Source organism: Neophocaena asiaeorientalis, unplaced genomic scaffold (genome assembly GCF_003031525.2).
Source record: "Neophocaena asiaeorientalis asiaeorientalis breed wild unplaced genomic scaffold, Neophocaena_asiaeorientalis_V1.1 scaffold376, whole genome shotgun sequence".
NCBI classification, from domain to species: Eukaryota; Metazoa; Chordata; class Mammalia; order Artiodactyla; family Phocoenidae; genus Neophocaena; species Neophocaena asiaeorientalis.
This window is the reverse complement of record NW_020174368.1, coordinates 971,525-993,881: the sequence shown is the minus strand read 5'-3', so window position 1 is coordinate 993,881 and position 22,357 is coordinate 971,525. Positions and strand designations below refer to the sequence as shown.

Sequence of the window (22,357 nt, the reverse complement as noted above, 5' to 3'; positions counted from 1 at the left end):
AAAAGAAGAAAGATGAGAGATTTAAAAAACATATTATAATTTTAATGGCTTTTCCACCAAGCAACTGGAAATCTCCCTCCCCAAGTTCTATTACATTTATCACAGAGAGCCTTTGAACTAGATAGTCTTCGGCAATTTTTCAGTGGAAAGATGGAGGTCTAAAGTTCACACAGCTTCTCAGAATTGGGTATAAAACCTCTTGACTCCCTCTCAGACACCCCTTCCATAGGGCAGGCTGCTGACCTACAATATGTAATTTGTTTTTCGTGTGACGAGAACCAGTCTCTACTCGTGCAGGCAAGACCTGGAGGGTAATGAAATTTTGTCCAAAGTTTTTCCAGACTATTACCTCTGTTTTGTAGCCTCTCGTTTCCTTTCACTTCCAGCTTTTGCTGTGCCGTCTGTGCCAGTGATGACAAAGATTGTTACTGTCAGTTACACATCATTCTTAACCTACTTGCTGTTTTCTTGCTCTGAATTCAGGTTTTTGAGTTGCCATGGGCCTCCTGACCCTGCAAGAGGGATCTCTTGGCTTGTCCTTGTCACAGAGCAGGCCCACTTCTCTGGTGACAGGGTGGATGGTGGCCTCTCAGTGGAACTCGTGGGAGCTGTCTTTTGTTCTGATGCAGATGAGGGGCGCAGTCATGTCTCTCCTGACATAGTGCCTGGGATTTGCCCACACAGCCAAACCTGTACTCTGAGCATGGTCAGAACAGCTTGTGGTCACGCAGCTTCCTCATGTCCCTTTAATGTCCCTTTAGTAGAAGAAAGCAGCAGAATTATCTTTCTGGGGTTCTGAATCATTTGTCCAGTGTGGCCCAGTGTAAGGTCTTCATTGTACTACAGACAAATGCTTTGGGATGTGGAAAGTCATTGGTGCTGTTTGGGCCCTGGGGTCCCCATGCTCTGTGAGAAGCAGCAGTAGATACAGTGGCGGAGCTCTTGGTGCCCGTTCACTCTATTTTGTGAGTGAAGAGCTCACAATTAAATGCAGAAGAGGAGATTGTGTGACAGTGGTGACTTAACTGTGTTCTTTTATTTCTATTGAGCAATATATATATTTTATAAATTTATTTATTTTTGGCTGCATTGGGTCTTCGTTGCTGTGCACAGGCTTTCTCTAGTTGCAGTGAGCGGGGGCTACTCTTCGTTGTGGTGCGCGGGCTTCTCATTGTGGTGGCTTCTCCTGTTGCGGAGCATGGGCTCTAGGTGCGCGGGCTTCAGTAGTTGTGGCACTCAGGCTCAGTAGTTGTGGCTCACGGGCTCTAGAGCGCAGGCTCAGTAGTTGTGACGCACGGGCTTAGTTGCTCCGCGGCATGTGAGAGCTTCCTGGACCAGGGCTCAAACCCGTGTCCCCTGCATTGGCAGGCAGATTCTTAACCATTGCGCCACCAGGGAAATCCTTGCTTTAGCGGTAGTAAGTTTTGTGTCTGTTAGATACTTGGAACTAGAATAGCCTCTCTTTCTCATTGATGATAAATTTGAGAATTTTGATTCCTCTATACTTAGTAACTCTAGCTCTTGTATTTTTTTTAAATTTTGTAAGTTTTATTGAGGTGTAATTTATTGAGCTATAATTCACATACCATAAAATTTACTCATTTAATAGGTATAATTCAATGGTTTTTAGGGTATTTACAGGGTTGAATCAATTTTAGAACACTTTTATCACCCCAGAAGGAAATGCCATACCCACTGGCAGTTAATCTCATTTTTACCCAGTCCCTGCAGCCCCTGCTAACCTATGGATTTGCCTATTCTGGACATTTCATATAAATGGAATTGTACTAAGTAGTCTTTTGGGCCTGATTTCTTTCACTTAGCATAATGGCTTCAAGGTTTAGCCACGTCTTTCTGTTGGTTTTTCATCATTCTCTGGGATGGTACAGAATGCTAATGCTGGTCTGTCTCCCATCTCTGGACTAGAGGAATAGTTCACAGGTACATTAAAGAGCAACAACAAAGCACTTCAGAGACTATCCTAGGTCTTCAGATGGGCCTAAATTGCAGTCACTTAAGGGAGATGGTTTTTGATCTCTGTATTAGTTCTCTATTACTGCAGAACAAATGACCCCCAGACATAACAGTTTAAAACAACAACATTTATTATCTCACAGTTTCTGTGGGTTAGGGGTCTGAGCACAGCTTAGCCGGATCCTCGAGCTCTGCACTTAGCTGGATCATGTGACTGACTGCAGTCCTCTCAAGGCTCCGCCCCCTACCTCATTCATGTGGCTGTTGGTAGGATTCAGTTCTTTGCAGTAACCCCTCAGTTCCCTATGAGCTGTTGTGGGTTCTTTCCTTTGTGGGCCTCTCCATACAGCATGTCACAGCATGTCAGCTAGCTGCATCAGAGTGAGCAAGCAGGTGGGCGAGAAAGAGGGCCAGCAAGACAGAAGGCACGGTCCCTCACACCCCGAGCACAGCAGTGATGTCCCATCACTTGCCACATTCCATTCATAAGCAGCATGTCACCAGATCTACCGCACGCTCAAGGGGTCGTGATCCTACAGGAAGTGAATACCAAGAGTCTAGTATGACAGGGGGCGGGGGGGGGTGGCGTTTTAGAAGCTGCCTACCACAGTCTCCTACTCTGTTACTGAGCAGAAGTCTTCTGTATATGTTTGTGATGCATCACCTGGTGTCTGAGAAGTGGATTGTTGATTTCCTTGATTGCGGAGATTCTGTGGCGAAAAGGCATCTGAAGTGTTCTTAGGAATATGGTAAAATTTGTTTTGTGAGAGAGCATTTGTGATAGTTAAAAAGGGGCTTGGAGGTCTCAAGCCATAAATTTTAAAAACAAGATAGGGGAGAATACAAAGTGAGTTGGGTATTCTCTTCCCCACCCGCCCCCGCACCCGCAGTCTAGGTTCAGAGATGGGGGAAGATCAGCCAGCAAGACAGAGAAGAATCAAAGGAGGTGGGACTGGGGTTTAAATGGGTCCCTGATGTGGAGCCCGGCAGCACTGCCCCTTGGAGTTGCGGGGTACAAAGGGGCTGCAGCATGATCGAAACCCTGACTGCCCATCTCAGACGGACATTGGAAGATCTGAGGGCTGGAGAGACTGTTGTTTGCCTTATGTGCTAATAATTTGTCAGCTATTCTCTTGAGAGACTTTTCTGCTAAATTGGTACATCTTTTCTCTCCACCCTGAGATGACAGGATGGCATTTAGTTTCATTTCCCTCATTTTTGTCTTGTGACATTTTGACAGGATAACTCGTCTTTGTTTGCTCCGTCCCCACCCCCAACCCCCAGTCCTTGGTCTTGGGACACCACTTGCTGACAGTTGCTCTTCTTTTCTCTCCTTTTGCTCAATAGTTGTTTTCATGGAACCCTGCTGTGCCTCTTTAGAGCTTACTTTTGAAAATTGTCCCCTTTCATATTCTCACATCATTGTGACTTTTCTCTCCTTCCTTGACTTCTTTTTTTGATAGTGGATTCTAGTGTTCTAGTGCAGAGAACAGGGTGATAAGGTGAAATTGTGTCCTTTGCTTCCGATATAAACTTAAAGAAAAACCCATAAAATATTTCAGACTTGAAGAAAGTACAGAGAATAATAGACCAGAACACTCATGTACCCTCCACTTGGATTTATGAAGTACTAACCTTTCCTGTGTTATTTTTTGCCCCAGATTTTTAAAGAATTTATTTATCCACAGTATCCCTTTCAAAATATTGTATTGACGGACATGTTGGCTATTTGCATATTTTGCTATTATGAACACTGCTATGATGAATGTTTCCTTGTGCTTGTGGGCAAGAGTTTTTCTAGCCATAGATATCTTCAAAACAGACTTCTGTGGGGAGGTGGGGTGTGGGTGGAGGGAGAGAAATAGGTGAGGGGGATTAAGAGGTGCAGATCTCCAGTTGTAAATGAGTCGTGGGTATGAAATGTACAGTGGGGGGAATATAGTCAGTAATTACGTAATATCTTTACGTGGCGACATACTGTAACTAGACTTATTGTGGTGATCATTTTGAAATGTATAGAAATATCAAATCCCTCTGTTGTATTACAGTAACTAACATAGTGCTGTAGGTTGATTTTACTTCAAAACCAATCAAACAAACACGCCCATAAGAAAAGAGATCAGATTTGTAGTTACAGAGACAAGGGATGGGGGGAAGGGGAATTGGATGAAGGAGGTCGAAAGGTACAAACTTCCAGTTTTAAGATAAATAAGTAATGAGATGTAATGTGCAATATGAATAATATAATGAACACTGCTCTATGTTATATATGAAAGTTGTTAAGAGTAGATCCTAAGGGGTTTTTTCATCATAAGAAAAACATTTTTCTTCTATTTTAAAAATTTTGGGGACTTCCCTGGCGGTCCAGTGGTTAGGCTCCGCTTTTTTTTTTTTTTAATTTGCCACATGGCATGCGGGATATTAGTTCCTCCACCAGGGACTGAACCCGAGCCCCCTGAAGTGCAAGTGCGGAGTCCTGACCAGTGGACCGCCAGCAACGTCCCTGATGGATATTTTCTAAAACTTACTAAGAATCATTTCATGCTATATGTAAGTCAAATCATTATGCTGTATACTTTAAACTGATACAGTGCTGTATGTCAATTATATTCCAATAAAACTGAAAGAAAAAAACCTGGGTGATTGATAAGCAAAACCATAAGTGGCAAACACTTCTGTAGTATGTTGACAAATGTTACAGCCATTTTTCATAATGTTACATGAAATAGGGGAAAATGCCTTTTGTGACAGCCATTTAGATGGAAAAATGTTAACTCATGCTGCCTTTCACTTTTGGATTAATACTAGTGTGGCTTTTTTTTTCAGAACAGATACTTGTATGACTAGAAGGAAAACTGATGGCATATTGGAATTAGCAAAACCTACTTTCATGTGATAATTAAAGAGAATATTCACCACATACTTCTCTTATTTTTCTCTGTGATATTGTTTATTCCTGTCTAGGGGTAATCAGCAAAACCCATATTTATTATGTGTCATACTAATCTCTAAGCAAGAATTTTTTTTAAGCTTTTATCATGGAAAATTTCAAACACACACAAAAGTAGAGAACATAGTACTGTGAACCCTCAGGTATGCATCACCCAGCTTCAACACAATGGACTTTCTTTTTAGCAAGATTTTCAATTGTGATGCTAACATTAGTTTTATATTTAGAAGGTCTTATGTTCAGGGTAACACAAAATTAACATTACTCATTTGGAGAATTATTTCAGTATTCCTTTGAGGTAAGTGGCAATTGTTTAGAGGACTTATTATTACTGTTATTATTATTAGGTTTAAAAGTTGTCCTTTTAATATAATTTTGCTAATTTATGGATGGATTGTGAGTTTCTTCTCTCCATTGGTTGCTCAGGGTAAAGGTCTGTTTGGCCAGTCTTCTCTTTAACAGGGAGACGGGTACAAGCTTGTAATATCCCCTGGTACTGCAGTGTTTGTGGAACTGTAGATCCAGGGACTATGTAAATTCACTGTCTGAGCTGTACTGCATGAGTTTCTTGTGTGCTTGGATTCCAGATAGCAGTGGTCATGGGCTCCTGTACAGCAGGAGGAGCTTACGTGCCTGCGATGGCTGATGAAAACATCATCGTACGCAAGCAGGGTACCATTTTCTTGGGAGGACCTCCCTTGGTAAGAAGCTAGTCATTTGTTTGTTTCTTTTGGGTAAGAACAGAGTCTTGTTTGCTTACTTGCTTGATTGATTGAAGTAAAACATGCATAATATAAAATTTACCATTCTAACCATTTTTAAGTATACAGCGCTCTGGCATTAAGTATATTCACTTTGTTGTGCAACTATCACCACCATCCATCTCCAGAATGTTCTTATCTTCCCAAACTGAAACTCTGTCCCCATTAAACACTAACTCCCTATTCCCCACCTCCTTCACTGCCCCGACAACCATGATTCTACTTTGTCTATGAATTTGGCTACTCTAGGAACCTCATTTAAGTGGGATCATATAATATCTGTCCTTTTGTGTTTGGCATATTTCACTTAGCAAAATGTCCTCAAGATTTATCCATGTTGTAACATGTTTCAGAATTTCCTTCCTCTTTAAGGCTGAATAATACTCCAATGTATGTACATACCACATTTTGTCTACTTATCCATCAGTGGACTTTTGGGTTGCTTCCACTTTGAGGCTATTTGGAATAATGCTGCTGTGACCATGAGTATACAAATACCTGTGTGAGTCCCTGCTTCCATTTCTTTTGGGTATATGCTCAGAAGTGGAATTGCTGAATCATGTAGTAATTCTATGTTTAAATTTTGGAGGAATCACTTCCTTCCTCTTTATGGCTGAATAATATTTCATTGTATGGATAGGCTGCATTTTGTTTATCCATTTATTGGTTGATGGACGTTTGGATTGTTTCCACTTTTTGGATATTATGAATAATGCTCCTATGAACATTCATGTATAAGTTTTTATATGGGTATGTTTTCATTTCTATTGGATATAAACCTACAAGTACAATTTCTGGGTCATATGGTAGCTCTTAGGTTAACATTTTGAGGAACAGCCAAACTGTCCAGAGCATATTTTACATTCTTGCCAGCAGTGTGTGAGGATTCTGATTTCTCTACATTCTCTCCAACACTTGTTATTGTGTGTCTGTTTGATGGTAGCCATCATAGTGGGTGTGACATGGTACCTCACTGTGGTTTTGATTTTCATTTCCCTAATGGCTAATGATACTGAGCATCTTTCATGTGCTTGTTGGCTATTTGTATATCTTCTTTGGAGAACTGTCTATTCAGATCCTTTGCCCATTTTGTAATTGGGCTCTTGTCTTTTTATTGAGTTGTAAGAATTCTTCATGTGTTCTGGATACAAGTCTCTTATCAGATGTATGATTTGCAAATATTTTCTTCTATGGGTTGTCTTTTCACCCTCTTGATGGTATTTTCCTTTGAAGCATAAACACTTTAAATTTTGATGAAGTCCAATTTTTATATTTTTTTTCTTTTTTTTTTTTTTTGCTTGTGCTTTTGGTGTCCTATCTGTGAAGGTATTGCCTATTCCAAGGTTGCAAAGATTTAATCCTTTGTTTTCTTCTAAGAGTTTTATAATTTTAACTCTTACGTTTGGGTCTGTGATCCATTTTGAGTTGTTTTTTTGGTGCGGTTTCTGGAAGGGGTTCGACATTTTTCTGTACGTGGACATGCAGTTGTCTCAGCTCATGCGTTGAAAGAACTGTCCTTTCCCCCTTGAATGGTGCTGGCTGAAGAAAAATACTTTTACTTATCTTTTCTTCTACTCAAGGTCAATAACAAACCAATACATTGTTAAGTGAAAACAGCAAGGTGCTTACACATAGTGTGTTAACTTTTGCGTAAAGTGGAGGGGGGGAATTACACATTTGTAAGCTTGTATATGCATAAAGAAACTGAAAAAGATAGAGTAAATGTTGTTTAAACGCAGAGGAGATGAAGCCGGGTGGGAGAGAGACCTTTGACTTTCCGAGTCTTGTGAAAACATCTTTTCAAAAGGTTAAGTCCCCCCCACCAAGAAAAAAGAGTTAGAATAGCTATGAGTGGTGCTCTAAAATTTTAATACTAGCAAGCTTTATGGATTACTGGTAGGGCAGCTACATGATTTGCAGACCCCAGTGCAAAATGAAAATATGGAACCCTTTGTTCAAAAAGGAGAAAACTACTGTGAAAGATGCTAAAATATGAAACATGTTCCCTTCTTCTGTGGTCTTTCTACCAGTCATGGTGTTTTTATTTGTTATTTAATGACAGGCCCCACCCCACCCCCCCCCCCGCCCCGCCAGGCATCTCTACTTCCCATGGGCCCACCATGTCCCCAAGGATGTGCTGCCTCCATGTGAGAATGTGCTTGGTACCCAGATGGGGAACGAGCAAAAGCCTAGCCCTTAGCATCCCCCCCCAGCCCCCCCTCCCCCAACACGCAGAGTGCCCTGTTGGAGAGCACACCTCAGCAGCACACCTCAGCACTGCCAGCCCAGGACAGTGATGGGGCTGCCATGCTCTTCCCTGAGACACCATGGGGGGCACACCTGACCTCTGATCCTCCCTACACCTGTGTCAGGCCCCCACTGGGGGCGGGTGTACCAGGTGCTAGGCAGGGGTGGGGAGGAGAAGGTAGGGCAGGACCCAGGGCCCAGGCACCAGTCAGCAGGGAAGCAGGGAGCCAAGAACCCATCCCAGGGAGATGGGGGGAGGCAGACTGCACAAGATCTGAGGCCATTGTCCCATCAGACTTCACGTACAGAACACAGATTCAAAGATAAAGTTAATTAGACTTTCACTAGGGTGACCACTGAGCATTAAACTCCAAGCACAGGGCCCTTCTGAGAGGGGGACCCTGTGTAACTTCACTGGCCACCTGCCCGTGATGCAGGCACTGAGGACTGGATTATGTCATCCTCGGCTCTTCCTCATCTCTCCTTTGGACACCTCCATTGTGATTTTCAGGAAAGCAGTTGTCACCCTGCTTTGCTTATGTCACAGCATGATCCTAGACTTCAGAGTGATAAAGAGAGGCTGGGTGAAGACACAGGTAATTTCTACTGGTTACAACAAAACATCCCATTACGTAAGTAAAATCCAAGAATATTAAATAGGTAAAAAGAATAATGTCAAGGAACTTCTAAAGCTATAATAAACCTACAAGTGGAGTAATTCAGCCATAAAAAGGAAAGAAGTTTTGACACATCCTACAACACGGACAACCTTGAAAACATTGGGCCAGACACAAAGAACAAATATTGTGTAGTTATCCTTCTATGAAATATGTAGAATAGGCAAATTCATAGAGACAGAAAGTAGATTAGCTGTCGCCAAGGACTGGGAGGGGGTAGAATGGGGAGGGACTGCTAATGAGTATGGGGTTTCTTTTGGGAGCGATGCAATGTTCTGGAATTAGGCGGTGGTGATGGTTGTTATACAGCCTTGTTAATATAATAAAAAACACTGAATTGTATTCTTTTAAATGGTGAATTTTGTGGTATGTGAATTATATCTTAAAAAGCAAGTTTATTGCTTCAAAAGTCTGTCAAAGAATTATCTGGTTTTGGAATATTAACTCAAGTTTATTAAAAAGAGTATATTAAAAGATGTTATACTTTGATGTTAAATAAGTGTATTTTCCAAATGATTGTGTTAATTTTTAATAACTTTTACTGAGGATCAGATAAGCCTGAAGAGCTGCCTTTTCAAACGAATTAAAAGTCTCAAGGCATTATTCAAAACCCCTACAGCATAATATTAAATATTATTCTTCAATATTTCTCTAGCTATGTGCAATAGCAATTGTTGGTTAATTTACCTATGTGTAGTAAACTTTCCTGGGTAATTCTTGTTTATTTTTCACTAGAGAATAAGTAAAGATATGACTAAAATTTTAAAACATCTTTTTGGGAATATAGGTAATATCATAATACTGAAATAATGCTAACTGTTTTCAAGAGAAGATTTTGTCTAAAGGTCAGCATTACAATGTCTGTTCAGTGGATTCAGATTTAACTTGTGCCTTAGAAAGAAGCAACGTAGCAGCTGAAGTCTGAAGTTTTGTTAGAGAACTAAACCTTGTTCAGTAGTCTACCATCAAAAGGCTGTATTTACAGGTAGAAAAAGAAGCAGCAGCAGCCTTACCTGCTTGAGAATTCTAAATTTTGATGCTTGTTTCACTGAAAATTGAGAAAAGGCTTTGTAGGTTTCACACATAATGTGAGGTTGTAGCTTTCAGTAGTTTAAGGTGGTTGGAAAAAAATGCATACTAATAAGGTAAATTTTTTAAACTTTTTATTTTATATTGGAGTATAGTTGATTAACAACGTTGTGATAGTTTCAGGTGTACAGCAAAGTGATTCAGTTATACATATATCTATTCTTTTTCAAATTCTTTTCCCATTTAGGTTGTTACATAGTATGGAGCAAAGTCCCCTGTAGAATAAGACACATTTTTGAAGGAGTTTTTTAGTCCTCCTACCTTTTGTTTATCATCCGAACTTGTTATTTAATAGAAAGCAGTGTTCATTTTCTCTTTGACTTTTATCATCTTTATACATATCACAGTTTCAAACATGTTGTGGGGGTTGCATAAATATTAACTGATGACAAATCTTTATTTTTTCAGTTGATATCAGTCAGTTCCCTGAAAATGAATTATCATGTATCAGACGTTTATTCGTTTTTACAACTTTAAATATCCAGACACCTCTTATAAGTAGTTATTGTCTGGACTGAATGTTATTTTACACCAAATGTTTTGGGAAGAAGAGAATCAAGAATTTAGTTCTGGGGCTTCCCTGGTGGCGCAGTGGTTGAGAGTCCGCCTGCCGATGCAGGGGACACGGGTTCGTGCCCCGGTCCGGGAAGATCCCACATGCCGCGGAGCGGCTGGGCCCGTGAGCCATGGCCGCTGAGCCTGCGCGTCCGGAGCCTGTGCTCCGCAATGGGAGAGGCCAGAACAGTGAGAGGCCCGTGTACTGCAAAAAAAAAAAAAAAAAGAAGAATTTAGTTCTGGGGGTGCATAATTGGAGGTGAAAAATTTAATTACCTGGAATAATATTTTATTTAAGACAGAGCTTTTAATGTAGTGAATAAGTCATTTCTATGCTGTATTTTAGATTAGTGTTCATTATTCTCATAAAGGCTTTTCTTTTATTACTTGAAGAAAAAGAAACAAATGGACCAACCCAAAGCAGTAGGAATCAATAAATGATTCCTAAGGGATCAGGTTGACATTTAGCATTAAATGATTTTTCTTGCTTTTTCTTGTTCGAATTTCTCAGGCTATAATTGTCATTCTTTTTAAAAATTATTATTAATTAATTTATTTTTGGCTGTGTTGGGTCTTAATTGCTGTGCGTGGGCTTTCTCTAGTTGTGGTGAGCGGGGGCTACTCTCTGTGCGGTGCACGAGCTTCTCATTGCGGTGGCTTCTCTTGTTGCGGAGCACGGGCTCTAGGTGCATGGGCTGCAGTAGTTGTGGCTTACGGGCTCTAGAGCACAGGCTCAGTTGTGACGCACGGGCTTAGTTGCTCCACGGCATGTGGGATCTTCCTTGACCAGGGATCAAACCCGCGTCCCCTGCATTGGCAGGCGGATTCTTAACCCATGCGCCACCAGGGAAGTCCCTATAATTAAGTCATTCTTAATTTGTTACTTAAGGTTTCTTTCTTTTTAGTCATATTATGCTGAATCTTAGATGTGGGTAATCATGGAGATTTTTTCCCCCCATCTTAAAGATATTATACCTTTAAGAGTTTGTTTTTGACAGTCACTGGAATTTTTCAGCAAAGGTGAAAAAATAGCATTACTTCAATATATGTATTGTGTCCAAAGATGAATAAATCACAGTTTCTGCCATCAAGGAACTCACGGTATAGAGGAGATGACAGAGACACATGCAAATTACTGACATAATAGTCTGGTAGGCGCCATGTTGGAGGTGTAGGTGGAATGCTCTTGAACCACAGATGAGCAAACATTGCTCTGTTAAAACCATGGAGTGTCGTTAATGGTTAAAAGGCCTGGGCAGGTCAGGGAAAGCCACACAGAGCAGATAGGGCTTGAAGGATAATTGGGGATTCACCGGGTGGTTGAGAGGGAGAAGGGAGCCCAGCAGTAGGATCGGCATGTGCACAGACACAAAGGCTTTAACGTGGGTGTGGAGGCAGAATAATGTAGGGGAAAGAGAGTGTGCTTTCAGACCAGGAATGTCTGGGTTCTGATCAGGTTCCATCCCTTGCTCAGAGGCTGTGGGCAGGTTCCTTAGTGACCGTGGGTTCACATTTCTCGTCGGTAGACTAGAGACAATATTATCTAGGTTTACCTAGGTGGGTGGGATGAGAAACAAAATGTCTAGTTCTATGGAAGAAAGAATGGTAGATATAATCAGGTTAAGAGGTGTGTAGGACAGCATTTTAATATAGTAATTCCCCTACATACGAACCTTCAAGTTGAGAACTTCTGAAGATGCAAACGTGCCCCTGTGTGCCAGCTGTTGTACTGTACTGCTGTACTTTTCAAGGTACTGTCCTGTAAGATTAAAAATATTTTCTTCATTTTTTTGTGTTTGTTTGTTTTTTATGTATAATTTGTGTGAAAAGTATTATAAACCTATTACAGTATAGTACTGTATAGCCGATTGTGTTAATTGGATACTTAGGCTAACTTTGTTGGACTTAACGAACAAATTGGACTTACGAACGCGCTCTCAGGACGGAACTTGTTTGTTTGTAGGGGACTTTACTGTATCTCTGATGGAGAAAACACACCATTGACTTTTATCCTTGTTGTAGGTTAAAGCAGCCACTGGAGAAGAGGTGTCAGCTGAGGATCTCGGAGGTGCTGATCTTCACTGCAGGTGAAACAGAAGCAGTTGTTTCTTTCCAGGATTGATTGTCACTTGTTTGTTTAAAAGAAGTGTTAAATTATTTTTTCCAGGTGTTAAACTTGCCAGATCAAACCAGTTTATTTGTTCTAGATCCGCTCTTTTGGGTCCAATTCTTTTAGAGTTTCATTTCTAAGCAAGAATATCAACTTTTTCATTATAGCCTAGAAAGACTGGAGAAACAGGTTTCTTATTTATTTAACAAACATCCATTGAGCACCTGTTATGTGCCAGGCACTGTTTAGGTACTTGAGATAATAAGATAGACATTGTCTTTGATCTCAAGAAGCTTATAGTCTAGTCAGAGAGGTGGGCAATAAAGAAATAATCAGCAAAAAATTATATAAATATGTATACATGATAAGGGCTACAAAGAAGTATAGGCATATAGAAGGTGGGGCTAACCCAGTGGTGTGCAGGCATTATGCCTTTGTTTAATTAACACTTGTTAAGTGGAGCACAGGGTGCTGGATGGTGAGCCGTGGTTCAACAGCAGACAACAAGAGAATTTGAAATAGAGAAGTTTATCAGTCACAGGTCCTGGAGGAAGTACACAGCACACCTTGAGGGGCCACATGAGGCAGTCTAGGCAGAGTGCCCAGAGAGAGAGACAGGACCTGGGTACCTGTTTTTATTAGGGTCCATGGTTGGAGTGCTTTTGGGGTCCCCTGACTACAGCTGGATTGGTCAGTCAAACCAGAAGATTGGGGTATTGGTAAGTTCCATGGGGATTTAATCTAAGCATACAGGTGCAGAGAGGCAGGGGAGACTGTTGATCTTAAGGGCTGTTGGGGAAGTTATATGAGGACTTACATTTGCTTGTGACTGAGCTGCTATCTAGGGCTTGCTTGAGGGGCCAGTGTCCATTTAAGGTCCATGCAGGCTGCTTGCAATGCTGGGGAATAGCTTAGCTAAATGCTCAATAGCAGGTAAATGCTTAGCTGATTCCCTGAGGAGGGAAAATGTCCTGCTTTGTGGCATCTGCCAATATCTGTGGTATGAATTATCCCACCATAGCTGATTTTAAGCTACCAGCGGGGCACCACTGAACATGGAATCAGGAAGAGATGCACACAGTTGGCCCTCGTGAGTCAGGCATGAGCCGCTCCATCACATTGCTGGTCTTCCCATTTCAGGTTAGAGTTCAGGAGTAAGAAGATCATCTACCTCCTAGAATTTTATGAGAATTAAATGAGATGGTATGTGTAAATTGCTTGAAACAATACCTGCTTTAAAATAAGTACCTGTAATTGTTAACTGCCATTATTATTATTGTTTACCATCGTAATTGGTCATTCAATGTTTTGGACTTTTTCTTTTATGAGCAATTAGGAAACCATCAAAGAGTTTTAAGGAGAGTTTGTGCTATTATTAAACATTTCACTAGAAAAAAAAAAATCCCTCTGTCTGCTAAATGGAGAATGAATGCTTAGAGGGTTGGCAATAGTGTGTGTGAGGGACCAGTTGGGTGGTTGTCTCAGTAGCATACAACTATTGCTAGAGTTGGCTGAGAGGTGCCGGTGGCTTAGATAATTATGGTGGTAGTGAACGGAGGAGGGGAGTAATCAGATTCGTGCTCTATTTTAGAGGTGGAATTGAGGGACTTGTTGATGGATTTCATATATGGGGCACAGGAAAGTGAGGTGACAAAGATGATGCCATGAAATGGTTTCATTTCCTGAGATTGGGAAGACAGGAGGAGGGGCAGAGTTGGGGATAGGGCAGGGGGATCAAGTGTTGCTTTTGAACCTGCTAAGTTATAGATGATCCAGACATCCAAGTAGAGATGCTGAATAGGCAATTAACTATAAGAGTCTGGAGCCTAGAACTGTGCTCAAGAACCATCAACATGGAGGTGGAATTTAAACCATAGGACTAGGTGAGCTCACCTTGAGGTGAGTGTAGATAAGGAAGAGGGCCCAGGACTAGACCCTAAAGAACCCAGACATAACTGACAGGTAGATCTAATCATTGAGCTCAGTGGCCTGGGAGGTGCAGTAAACCTTTCTTTGCTTTGCCAAACCACAAACCAGGGAGGCAGGTGACTCTGGGAGCAGTCCAGTAGGTGGGAGACGGAAAATAGGTACAACATTTCCACCCTCCTATCAAAGAACACTGCCTTGCCTTTTGAAGAGTTGGCTAAGGAACCTACCTTTGCCTCAGTTTTTCATTCACTCCTTTCTTTTTGAGCACTTATTTGTGGATAGATTGATTGTACAAAGTGTTATGAGTAATACAGAAAAATTTCAGGCCTAGTCCCTGCCCTCAAGGATTTATAATTTAACTTGGCAGATAAGAGAATGAGCTAAAAAACAATTACAAAACAAATAAGCTATTATGCTTCCAGTTTTACAACTAGAGGCAAAAGGAGGAATGATTAAGGGAAGAGCTGGAGCAGAATTGAGGTAGGCAGAGAAGAAGCTTCGAGAGCTTGAGTTTTCTGCCTGGGCTTAAACAGAAGACTTGCTTATTTTGGTGAACACTACTGTGAGCAGAGATGCAGCATTTCTCTCTTATCTGGTCATTTACCGACCATTTCAGGGAGACAGTGAAGTAGATGTTTCAGCCTGGAGAGAGAGAGGATGCAGGTAGAATAGAAACAGGACAAAGTGGGCTGCCACTATTTGTAGGTGCTTAATCAGGGGAAGGAGATGAAGATAGTATTTGAGGAGCATTAATTAAAAAAATTGTTTTGACAGTTTAAAGAAAAGTCATCTGGTGCCCATAAAAGCTGTAGGTGGTATATCAAGTTAGGCGTGTAGGTTCTAGGATTCATCTTCCGTTTGCCTCACTTGTTACCCTTGTGACTAGACAAACTACATAACTTCCCAGAGCCTCATTTCCTCATCTGTAAAATGAAGATATGAATAGTTCCTGCGTCATAGCACAGTGTCTGTGGCATACTAAGCGCTCTATTACTTTTAGCTGTCATCATTCATAGTAGCCTGTTTAAAATCATGGGACAGTGATTAGATGGTGATGGCTTTTTTGGGAACAGTGTCATAAAATTTACTAGGCACAACTTGCTTTGGGTTCTTTCTGTCATTGTAAATACGTATTTGTACATCTCCGATTCGTCATCCTTCGTAGTTAATTTGACACAAAGCTTTACATAGTAGAGTGTCTTATCAAAAATTTTCCCTTTCCTGTTGTTTTGGTAAATGCTAGACAGTTTTTAAAAGAAGGCATTTTAGGACTTCCCTGGTGGCACAGTGGTTAAGAATCCACCTGCCAATACAGGGGACATGGGTTCGAGCCCTGGTCCGGGGAGATCCTACATGCCACGGAGCAACGAAGCCCGTGCGTCACAACTACTGAGCCTGCGCTCTAGAGCCCGTGAGCCACAGCTGCTGAGCCCGTGTGCCTAGAGCCCGTGCTCCACAACAAGAGAAGCCACCGCAATGAGAAGCCCATGCACCACAACAAAGAGTAGCCCCTGCTCGCCACAACTAGGGAAAAGCCCATGTGCAGCAATGAAGACCCAATGCAGTCAAAAATAAATAAATTTTTTTTTAAAAAAAGGACATTTTATTTTAAATATTTACTGATTTGGAAGCAGTCCCTTCTGCTTTTCTTTGCTTACTGAGTTACTACAGTGTAGCTAGAAGTCAGCAGTTGTAGCTGGTATTTGTGAAGCATTTGGAAGACAGGGTCAGTTGTAAAATGTCCTACCAAATTAAAGAAACTGAAGGGTCTGCTATTTGCAAAGGGTTGGAGGACTATAAAGAGGAGCACACATGGTCCTTGCTCTTATTGAGGAACACCCAAGCCCGAGGTGGACAGTGACGTGAAACCACTGTAAGAGCCCAGTTCTAAGACGTCTCCTAAGGATTTGGTGTGTTCCTTAGACAAGACATCAAAATTTAGATCGCGGCAGCTTAGTTCTTGCTCATAAAATGAACTAAAATTCTGTTTTTTCAGGGGTTGTGTGTGTATGTGTGTGCGTGCACACACACACAGATATATATATATATTTTTTTCTATTTTTTGGCTGTGCTGTGTGGCACGTGGCATCTTATAGCTCCCCGACCAATTGAACCTGTGCCCCCTGCAGTGAAGCGTGGTGTCTTAACCAGTGGACTGCCAGGGAAGTCCCTTTAAGTGTATATTTTTGCCTGACTTTATAGTGTTTTTTTAAAATACTTTATTAGAAAGTCATAGTACATCTACAAGTGAAACAACAAGCCATCTAATTGGAACCAGAGCACGCCCATGCTTTATTCACGTTGAACTTGAAATTGAGCAGGCCCTTACCACAGTTCCATATTATCAATACCCATTTTCACCATTGATCTGAGGAACAGCGTTTTCAAGCCTTCATGTGTGCTACCTGCAGCAGCTTACTCTTGGGGTGTAACTTGGTAAGGAAGGCCTCAGCAGTCTCTCAGAAATGAGAGGCCGTAGTTGGCATCTTCACTGGGGTCTCAGTGAGGTACAAACACTTTTTGTTGTTACCAACTACATCACGAAAGCGTGCCAGCTGTGGTTGAACTTTATCTATCATATACGATTTTGTCAGAGGTGTACGGGATGAGCATTAAATAAGGCCCTGTGGTCCAGTAGAAGAAGGTCAAGATTGAAAAATAGAAGGTGTGGGTTCTTATGCAGGTACTGGTGGTCCTAGGACAAGGTACTTAACTTTTGTGTACCTCAGTTTTTCCTGTTTGTAAAACAAGGTTAATCCTGTTTTGCCAGGGACGTTATGAAGATCAAATTAGATGACAGTTACTAAAGTGTTTTGGAAGTAAAAAGACGTCATCCTTAGATGAGAGAAGATACTTGGGGTTTAAGATATTTAATTATTTTCCTTTCCCCTGTTCTGATTCTTTTAGTGTGCTTTACTCTGTAGAAAGTCTGGAGTAAGTGACTACTACGCTTTGGATGATAATCATGCCCTTCACTTAGCTAGGAAGATTGTGAGGAATCTAAATTATCAGAAGAAAATGGATGTGAGTTGGATCTGTTCTTATAATTTTTATTTTCCCAAAGCATTTTGGCTTATGTCACCTTGAAATAATGTCTTTAAATAGGCTAATGTGATTGTTCTATATTTCTGCAGGTTACCATTGAACCTTCTGAAGATCCTTTATTGCCTGCTGATGAATTGTATGGAATAGTTGGTGCCAACCTTAAGAGGAACTTTGATGTCCGAGAGGTGTGTAAAGTGGAACTGTGAGCCGTAAGCTATGCTATCATAGTTTATGCCATGTGTTTAAACTTTGTTTGAACTACAAGCTGTGTGTATCCATTTTCAGAGCTGAAGTCTGTTTTAGATATGTTCATCCCTAAACTAAGGGACTGTTGTGGGTCTCAGTAAGGAGTGACATATAAGGGGAAGATATCTTACTAAAAGAGAGAGGGGGGGAAACCTCTTACTTACTGGAAAGTTTTCATTGCACGATGACTAAGCTTGCTTTGTCCATATTTAGTACTCCATATTCCTGTGGACATTAGGAATGATGTAGCACAACTTTATAATTTCCAGCTATGTCTTTTTTGGGTTCTTATTTTGGGAAATGGATGAAATGTCAGTAAGTTGTTGAAAGGAAAAAACATACCCTTTTAGATCAATATGACAGGAGCAAAGATTAGACATTTGATTGCAGTTGAAGATGTTGCTATGGTTACAGGTTGTCTTCTGTAGTTTAGATTGACAATTTTTAGTGCTTGCATATAGCATGTAGTCTTTTATTTTGTTCAGTATCCGTATCTGGTAGGATACTTTCTAAATTAGGAAACTGTCCTAATATCAGATTCTGTGCCTTAATATTTTGTTATGTTTCCCCTTGACTATAAAACTATTATGTACTAACTGTGAAAAATATAGAAAATACAGAAAAACATAAAATTGCTTGTAATTCCACCATGCAGAGAAAGCAGCCAATATTTTGGTGTTTTGGCTTAGTGTGTATGTATACATTTTTATGTAGTTCAGATAGTATATACATACATACATATATTGATATATATATATATTTAATTCTAATTTTTCCAGTTTAAATTATAAACATCTCCCCATTATTTAAAACTTCTTCATGAATTTTTTTTGTGGTTAGGTCCTGATTCTTATACTAGTACCTGGTGACATGGTAGGCACTCAGTAAATATTTTTTTGGATGAATTGATGAGTGTAATATCCCACTTATGGATATGTACAAATATTTCTTTAGGCAATACCCTATTATTGTTAGAGGGTCTTAAGTGCTGGATTTTAATGGAGCTTCAACTGGTACTTCACTTTAGCAAGGTAATTTAGTTAACTATAAGTTTTAGAATTAGGTTTTTTTTGTTTGTTTGTTTGTTTTTTTTGCGGTACACGGGCCTCTCACTGTTGTGGCCTCTCCCGTTGTGGAGCACAGGCTACGGACGCGCAGGCTCAGCGACCGTGGCTCATGGGCCCAGCCGCTCTGTGGCGTGTGGGATCTTCCCGGACCGGGGCACGAACCTGCGTCCCTTGCATCGGCAGGCGGACTCCCAACCACTGCGCCACCAGGGAAGCCCCTACAATTAGGTTTTCAGTTTGACTTTTTAATTAATTACAGGCATAGAAAAACCTGGCACTTACAATCTGATGTGCCTGAAAAATGAGGAGTTCTAATAGTCAAATTTTCTAGGTGGCTAAGGATTCATTCTTTCAAGCATAATCACTTTTTTCATTTATTCCACAGTATTTATTGAGTGCTTTTTCCATGAAGGTATTGTTTCAGGCACTAGGGGTACAGAAATGAGCAAAACAGATGTGAATCCATGCCTACATGGTAGTTCAATTTCATTTTAATGGATATCTTTTTATAAAGATAGACTTCTGCCTTCTTAAATTGTATCCTGGACTTCTACCTTTTGCTGATTCATGTTCATCATTGTGATGTTAATTTATTATATTTTTCTGTAATTGCAAATAAGCCTTGTATGGAGGTCTTACTAGTATATGGAGCTGTGGGACAACATTGAGATATTAATTGAAAAACCCAGGTTCTAGGGCTTCCCTGCTGGCGCAGTGGTTGAGAGTCTACCTGCCGATGCAGGGGACGCGGGTTCATGCCCCGGTCTGGGAAGATCCCACGTGCCGCGGAGCGGCTGGGCCCGTGAGCCATAGCCGCTGAGCCTGCGCTTCCGGAGCCTGTGCTCCACAGCAGGAGAGGCCATAACAGTGAGAGGCCCGCGTACCGCAAAAAAAAAAACAACAAAAAAAACCCAGGTTCTAGTTCTTGTTTCCCTAGTCAGTGGTATGGGGGTTGAACCTCTCTGAGCATTGATTTCTGCTCCTAGAAATAGGAGTAGTGCCATATGATATGTCTGCTTCCTAAAGTTTGAGTCTTTGTGCAGATGAGTTAGTGTATTTTATGTAGCTGAGTGGACTTCACTGTAAAGCAAGTAGAAGGGGGTTCACGTTAAGTGGCCCTAGGCTGCTCTGACCTTTTGAGTGGCTTTATCTTTGTGTGGAAGAATGGTCGTCGCTATGTGTTTGTTTTTCAAAAGGTGTAGTTTTGGAGCCACATAGCACTTAGACAACTGTTATATCCCCATTATATTATTTGACCTTTTAGGAAAGTAGCTAAAACATAATTCAAAGTAAGCTATTCACTCATTTTTCAGCCTTTGCAGCTTATAAAATAAGGCTTTGATTGATGTGGTAAACAGGAAAAAGGAAGCTCAAACTGGATAGAAAAAATGATGTGTAGCGTCTAAAATAGTTTCTGAAAAAATTTGGAATATGCTTCATGTTTAGAACACTTTGAAATAGTCCTGATATATAATGATGAATATGGAGGATAAGCTAGTAACTTTGACTCTGTGTAGATTAATTATATGTGTGTGTGTGTATGTGTATCAGATTCAGAATCAATGAACCTTTATTGAAGGCTTAATAATAGCTACCTTTTGATGAGTACCAGGCAATGTTATTAGCTCTTAAGTATTATTATTATTGTTATTACTTTTTTTTTTTTAAACAGATGAGGAAACTGAGGCTTCAGGGATTCTAAGTAACCAGCCTGTGACTCTAGTTTCCCAGTGGTAGAGCTGGGAGAAGCTGGGAGTCAGAGCTGGTTCTTCATCTCAGCATTATTTTCTTGGGTTCCTTTATTACTAGTTCATCATATCTTCACAACTTTGTTCCATCTTTGCAGAAGTGAGAACCGAGACTCAGAGGGGTTAAATACCTTACTCTAGGACACATAAATCAATAAATCATATGTTATACCCTAGATTGGAGCCTAAGTCTTCTGACTGTAAGGCTGGACCTTGCTTTCTTTCTTCTTCTTTTTTTTTTCTTAATAAAATCTTTTAATTGAAGTATAGTTGATTTACAATGTTGTGTTAACTTCAGGTGTACAGCACAGTGATTCAGTTTTATATATATATATATGTTCTTTTTCAGATTCTTTTCCCTTATAGGTTACTACAAAATATTGAGTATAGTTCCCTGTGGCATGTAGTAGGACTTGCTTTCTGATTGAATCCCTGACTCTTGGTCAATACATTTGACAGCCCCTGAAGCTGTGAGTCTAGCAACCAGCCCATGTAGTCTCTGTGCTTCTCTGGTATACAACATGGAGCTGTTGCTTTTATAGTAAAGTGTAAAATCAGGGCCAAGAATGACTTCAGGGCATTAACCATGCATATCAAGTGAAATTCTATTGAGAAGATTTTCTGAGTAGGGTGAAATTTTGTGAAAGTGACAACTTCATTACAAATTTGTTTTCCTTACAAATAAGTTGAATGCAAAAATTCTTTTATAATATAATTGCTCAGGGACATTGTTATTTTTCCTCTTAGGTCATTGCTAGAATCGTGGATGGAAGCAGATTCAATGAATTTAAAGCCTTATATGGAGACACATTAGTTACAGGTATAAAGATGAAGAACTGAAAATGTGAACGTTTTATGCTGCTTTGAAAATAAGTGATCTCTTGTCTCACGGCCCTGATGCACTTGGCATGGGCTTTGTTATTTAGAGCAGTATAAACGTGTGAGTCAGTACTCAAAAGGAGCTGTTTCGTAAAGATCACTTGTAGCTGAATGCCTTCATAGATCCAGAATTTAAAATGATGAGGGCAAGATGCTCTGGTCCAGACCATTATTCTGTGACTTTGTAGCATTAGCTGTATAAAAAGGCTCTTATCATAGTAAAATTAACAAAAATATTTGTGGTTTTAAAAATTTCTCTGGATGACTATAATTATTTTGAAAATTTCAGCCCTGTCTTCTTTATTCTTTAGTCTTCAATTCGACTGTGAAGTTTCGTGTGATGTTTTAGTTTCCCAGAAGACTGTAGACTGAGTTAAACCTTCTCACCGCCTCTGTGTAGGTCTTATGTTGATCCACATAAAGACTAGATTGAGAATACAGGACAGAATACCAAGTCTGAAAAAACAAAATAAGAATGTTTATAAAAGTTAATTCATTCACCTAAACTGTTAGGTTCGTGGGCCTTTGAAGAAATATTTGAAACATAGACACCAGGTCCATAGTAATCTATTTTGGACAAATGGCAAAACAAATATGGGCATTTTACTTGGTCTTAAAGAAGCTCCAAAATGTAGTAGTTAATCTGAAGACAGCATACCAGAGTAGAAAAAACAACTAGCTGCAAAAATCCAAATTGCAAATATACATTGAGGCTTAAGGATAAGTCACAGCAGTTTCTCCTGGTCTGATTTATGAGCAAGAGAAGGGTTCACACTGGAAGTGGAATTTATGTGTTTGTATTTAGGTGTTTAAGTGATTAAGAGCTTTTTCTTTGATATATAGACAGGATTTGTCCCCAAATAGTTCAGGATGTAACCTTCATTGTGCAGCCGTTTAAAACAAGTCAGAACTGTTTCTGCTTCTTTCTCAGAGATGGATGGGCTGGCTTTGTCATCTGTTTTTATGTATTTGCCCTGGACTTGCTAAAATACTTGTGGTACTTTTGTTCCCTAAAATACCAGGGGTAGATCTACCAGATGGTAGATCTCCATCTCTTCTTGTCTGTACTGGAATTCAAAT

General features: G+C 40.3%; 1 protein-coding gene across 1 annotated transcript in view; it reads left to right on the top strand.

Annotated features, from left to right (window-relative positions):
* The window catches only part of MCCC2 (methylcrotonyl-CoA carboxylase subunit 2), a 61,153-nt gene that overhangs the window by 24,361 nt on the left and 14,435 nt on the right, over nucleotides 1-22,357 (top strand). The window contains exons 7-11 of the mRNA XM_024756216.1: nucleotides 5,512-5,625; nucleotides 12,276-12,340; nucleotides 17,217-17,316; nucleotides 17,427-17,522; nucleotides 21,146-21,218. Of these exons, the coding sequence (XP_024611984.1) occupies nucleotides 5,512-5,625; nucleotides 12,276-12,340; nucleotides 17,217-17,316; nucleotides 17,427-17,522; nucleotides 21,146-21,218 (448 nt within the window). The remainder of the gene's footprint in view (nucleotides 1-5,511; nucleotides 5,626-12,275; nucleotides 12,341-17,216; nucleotides 17,317-17,426; nucleotides 17,523-21,145; nucleotides 21,219-22,357) is intronic.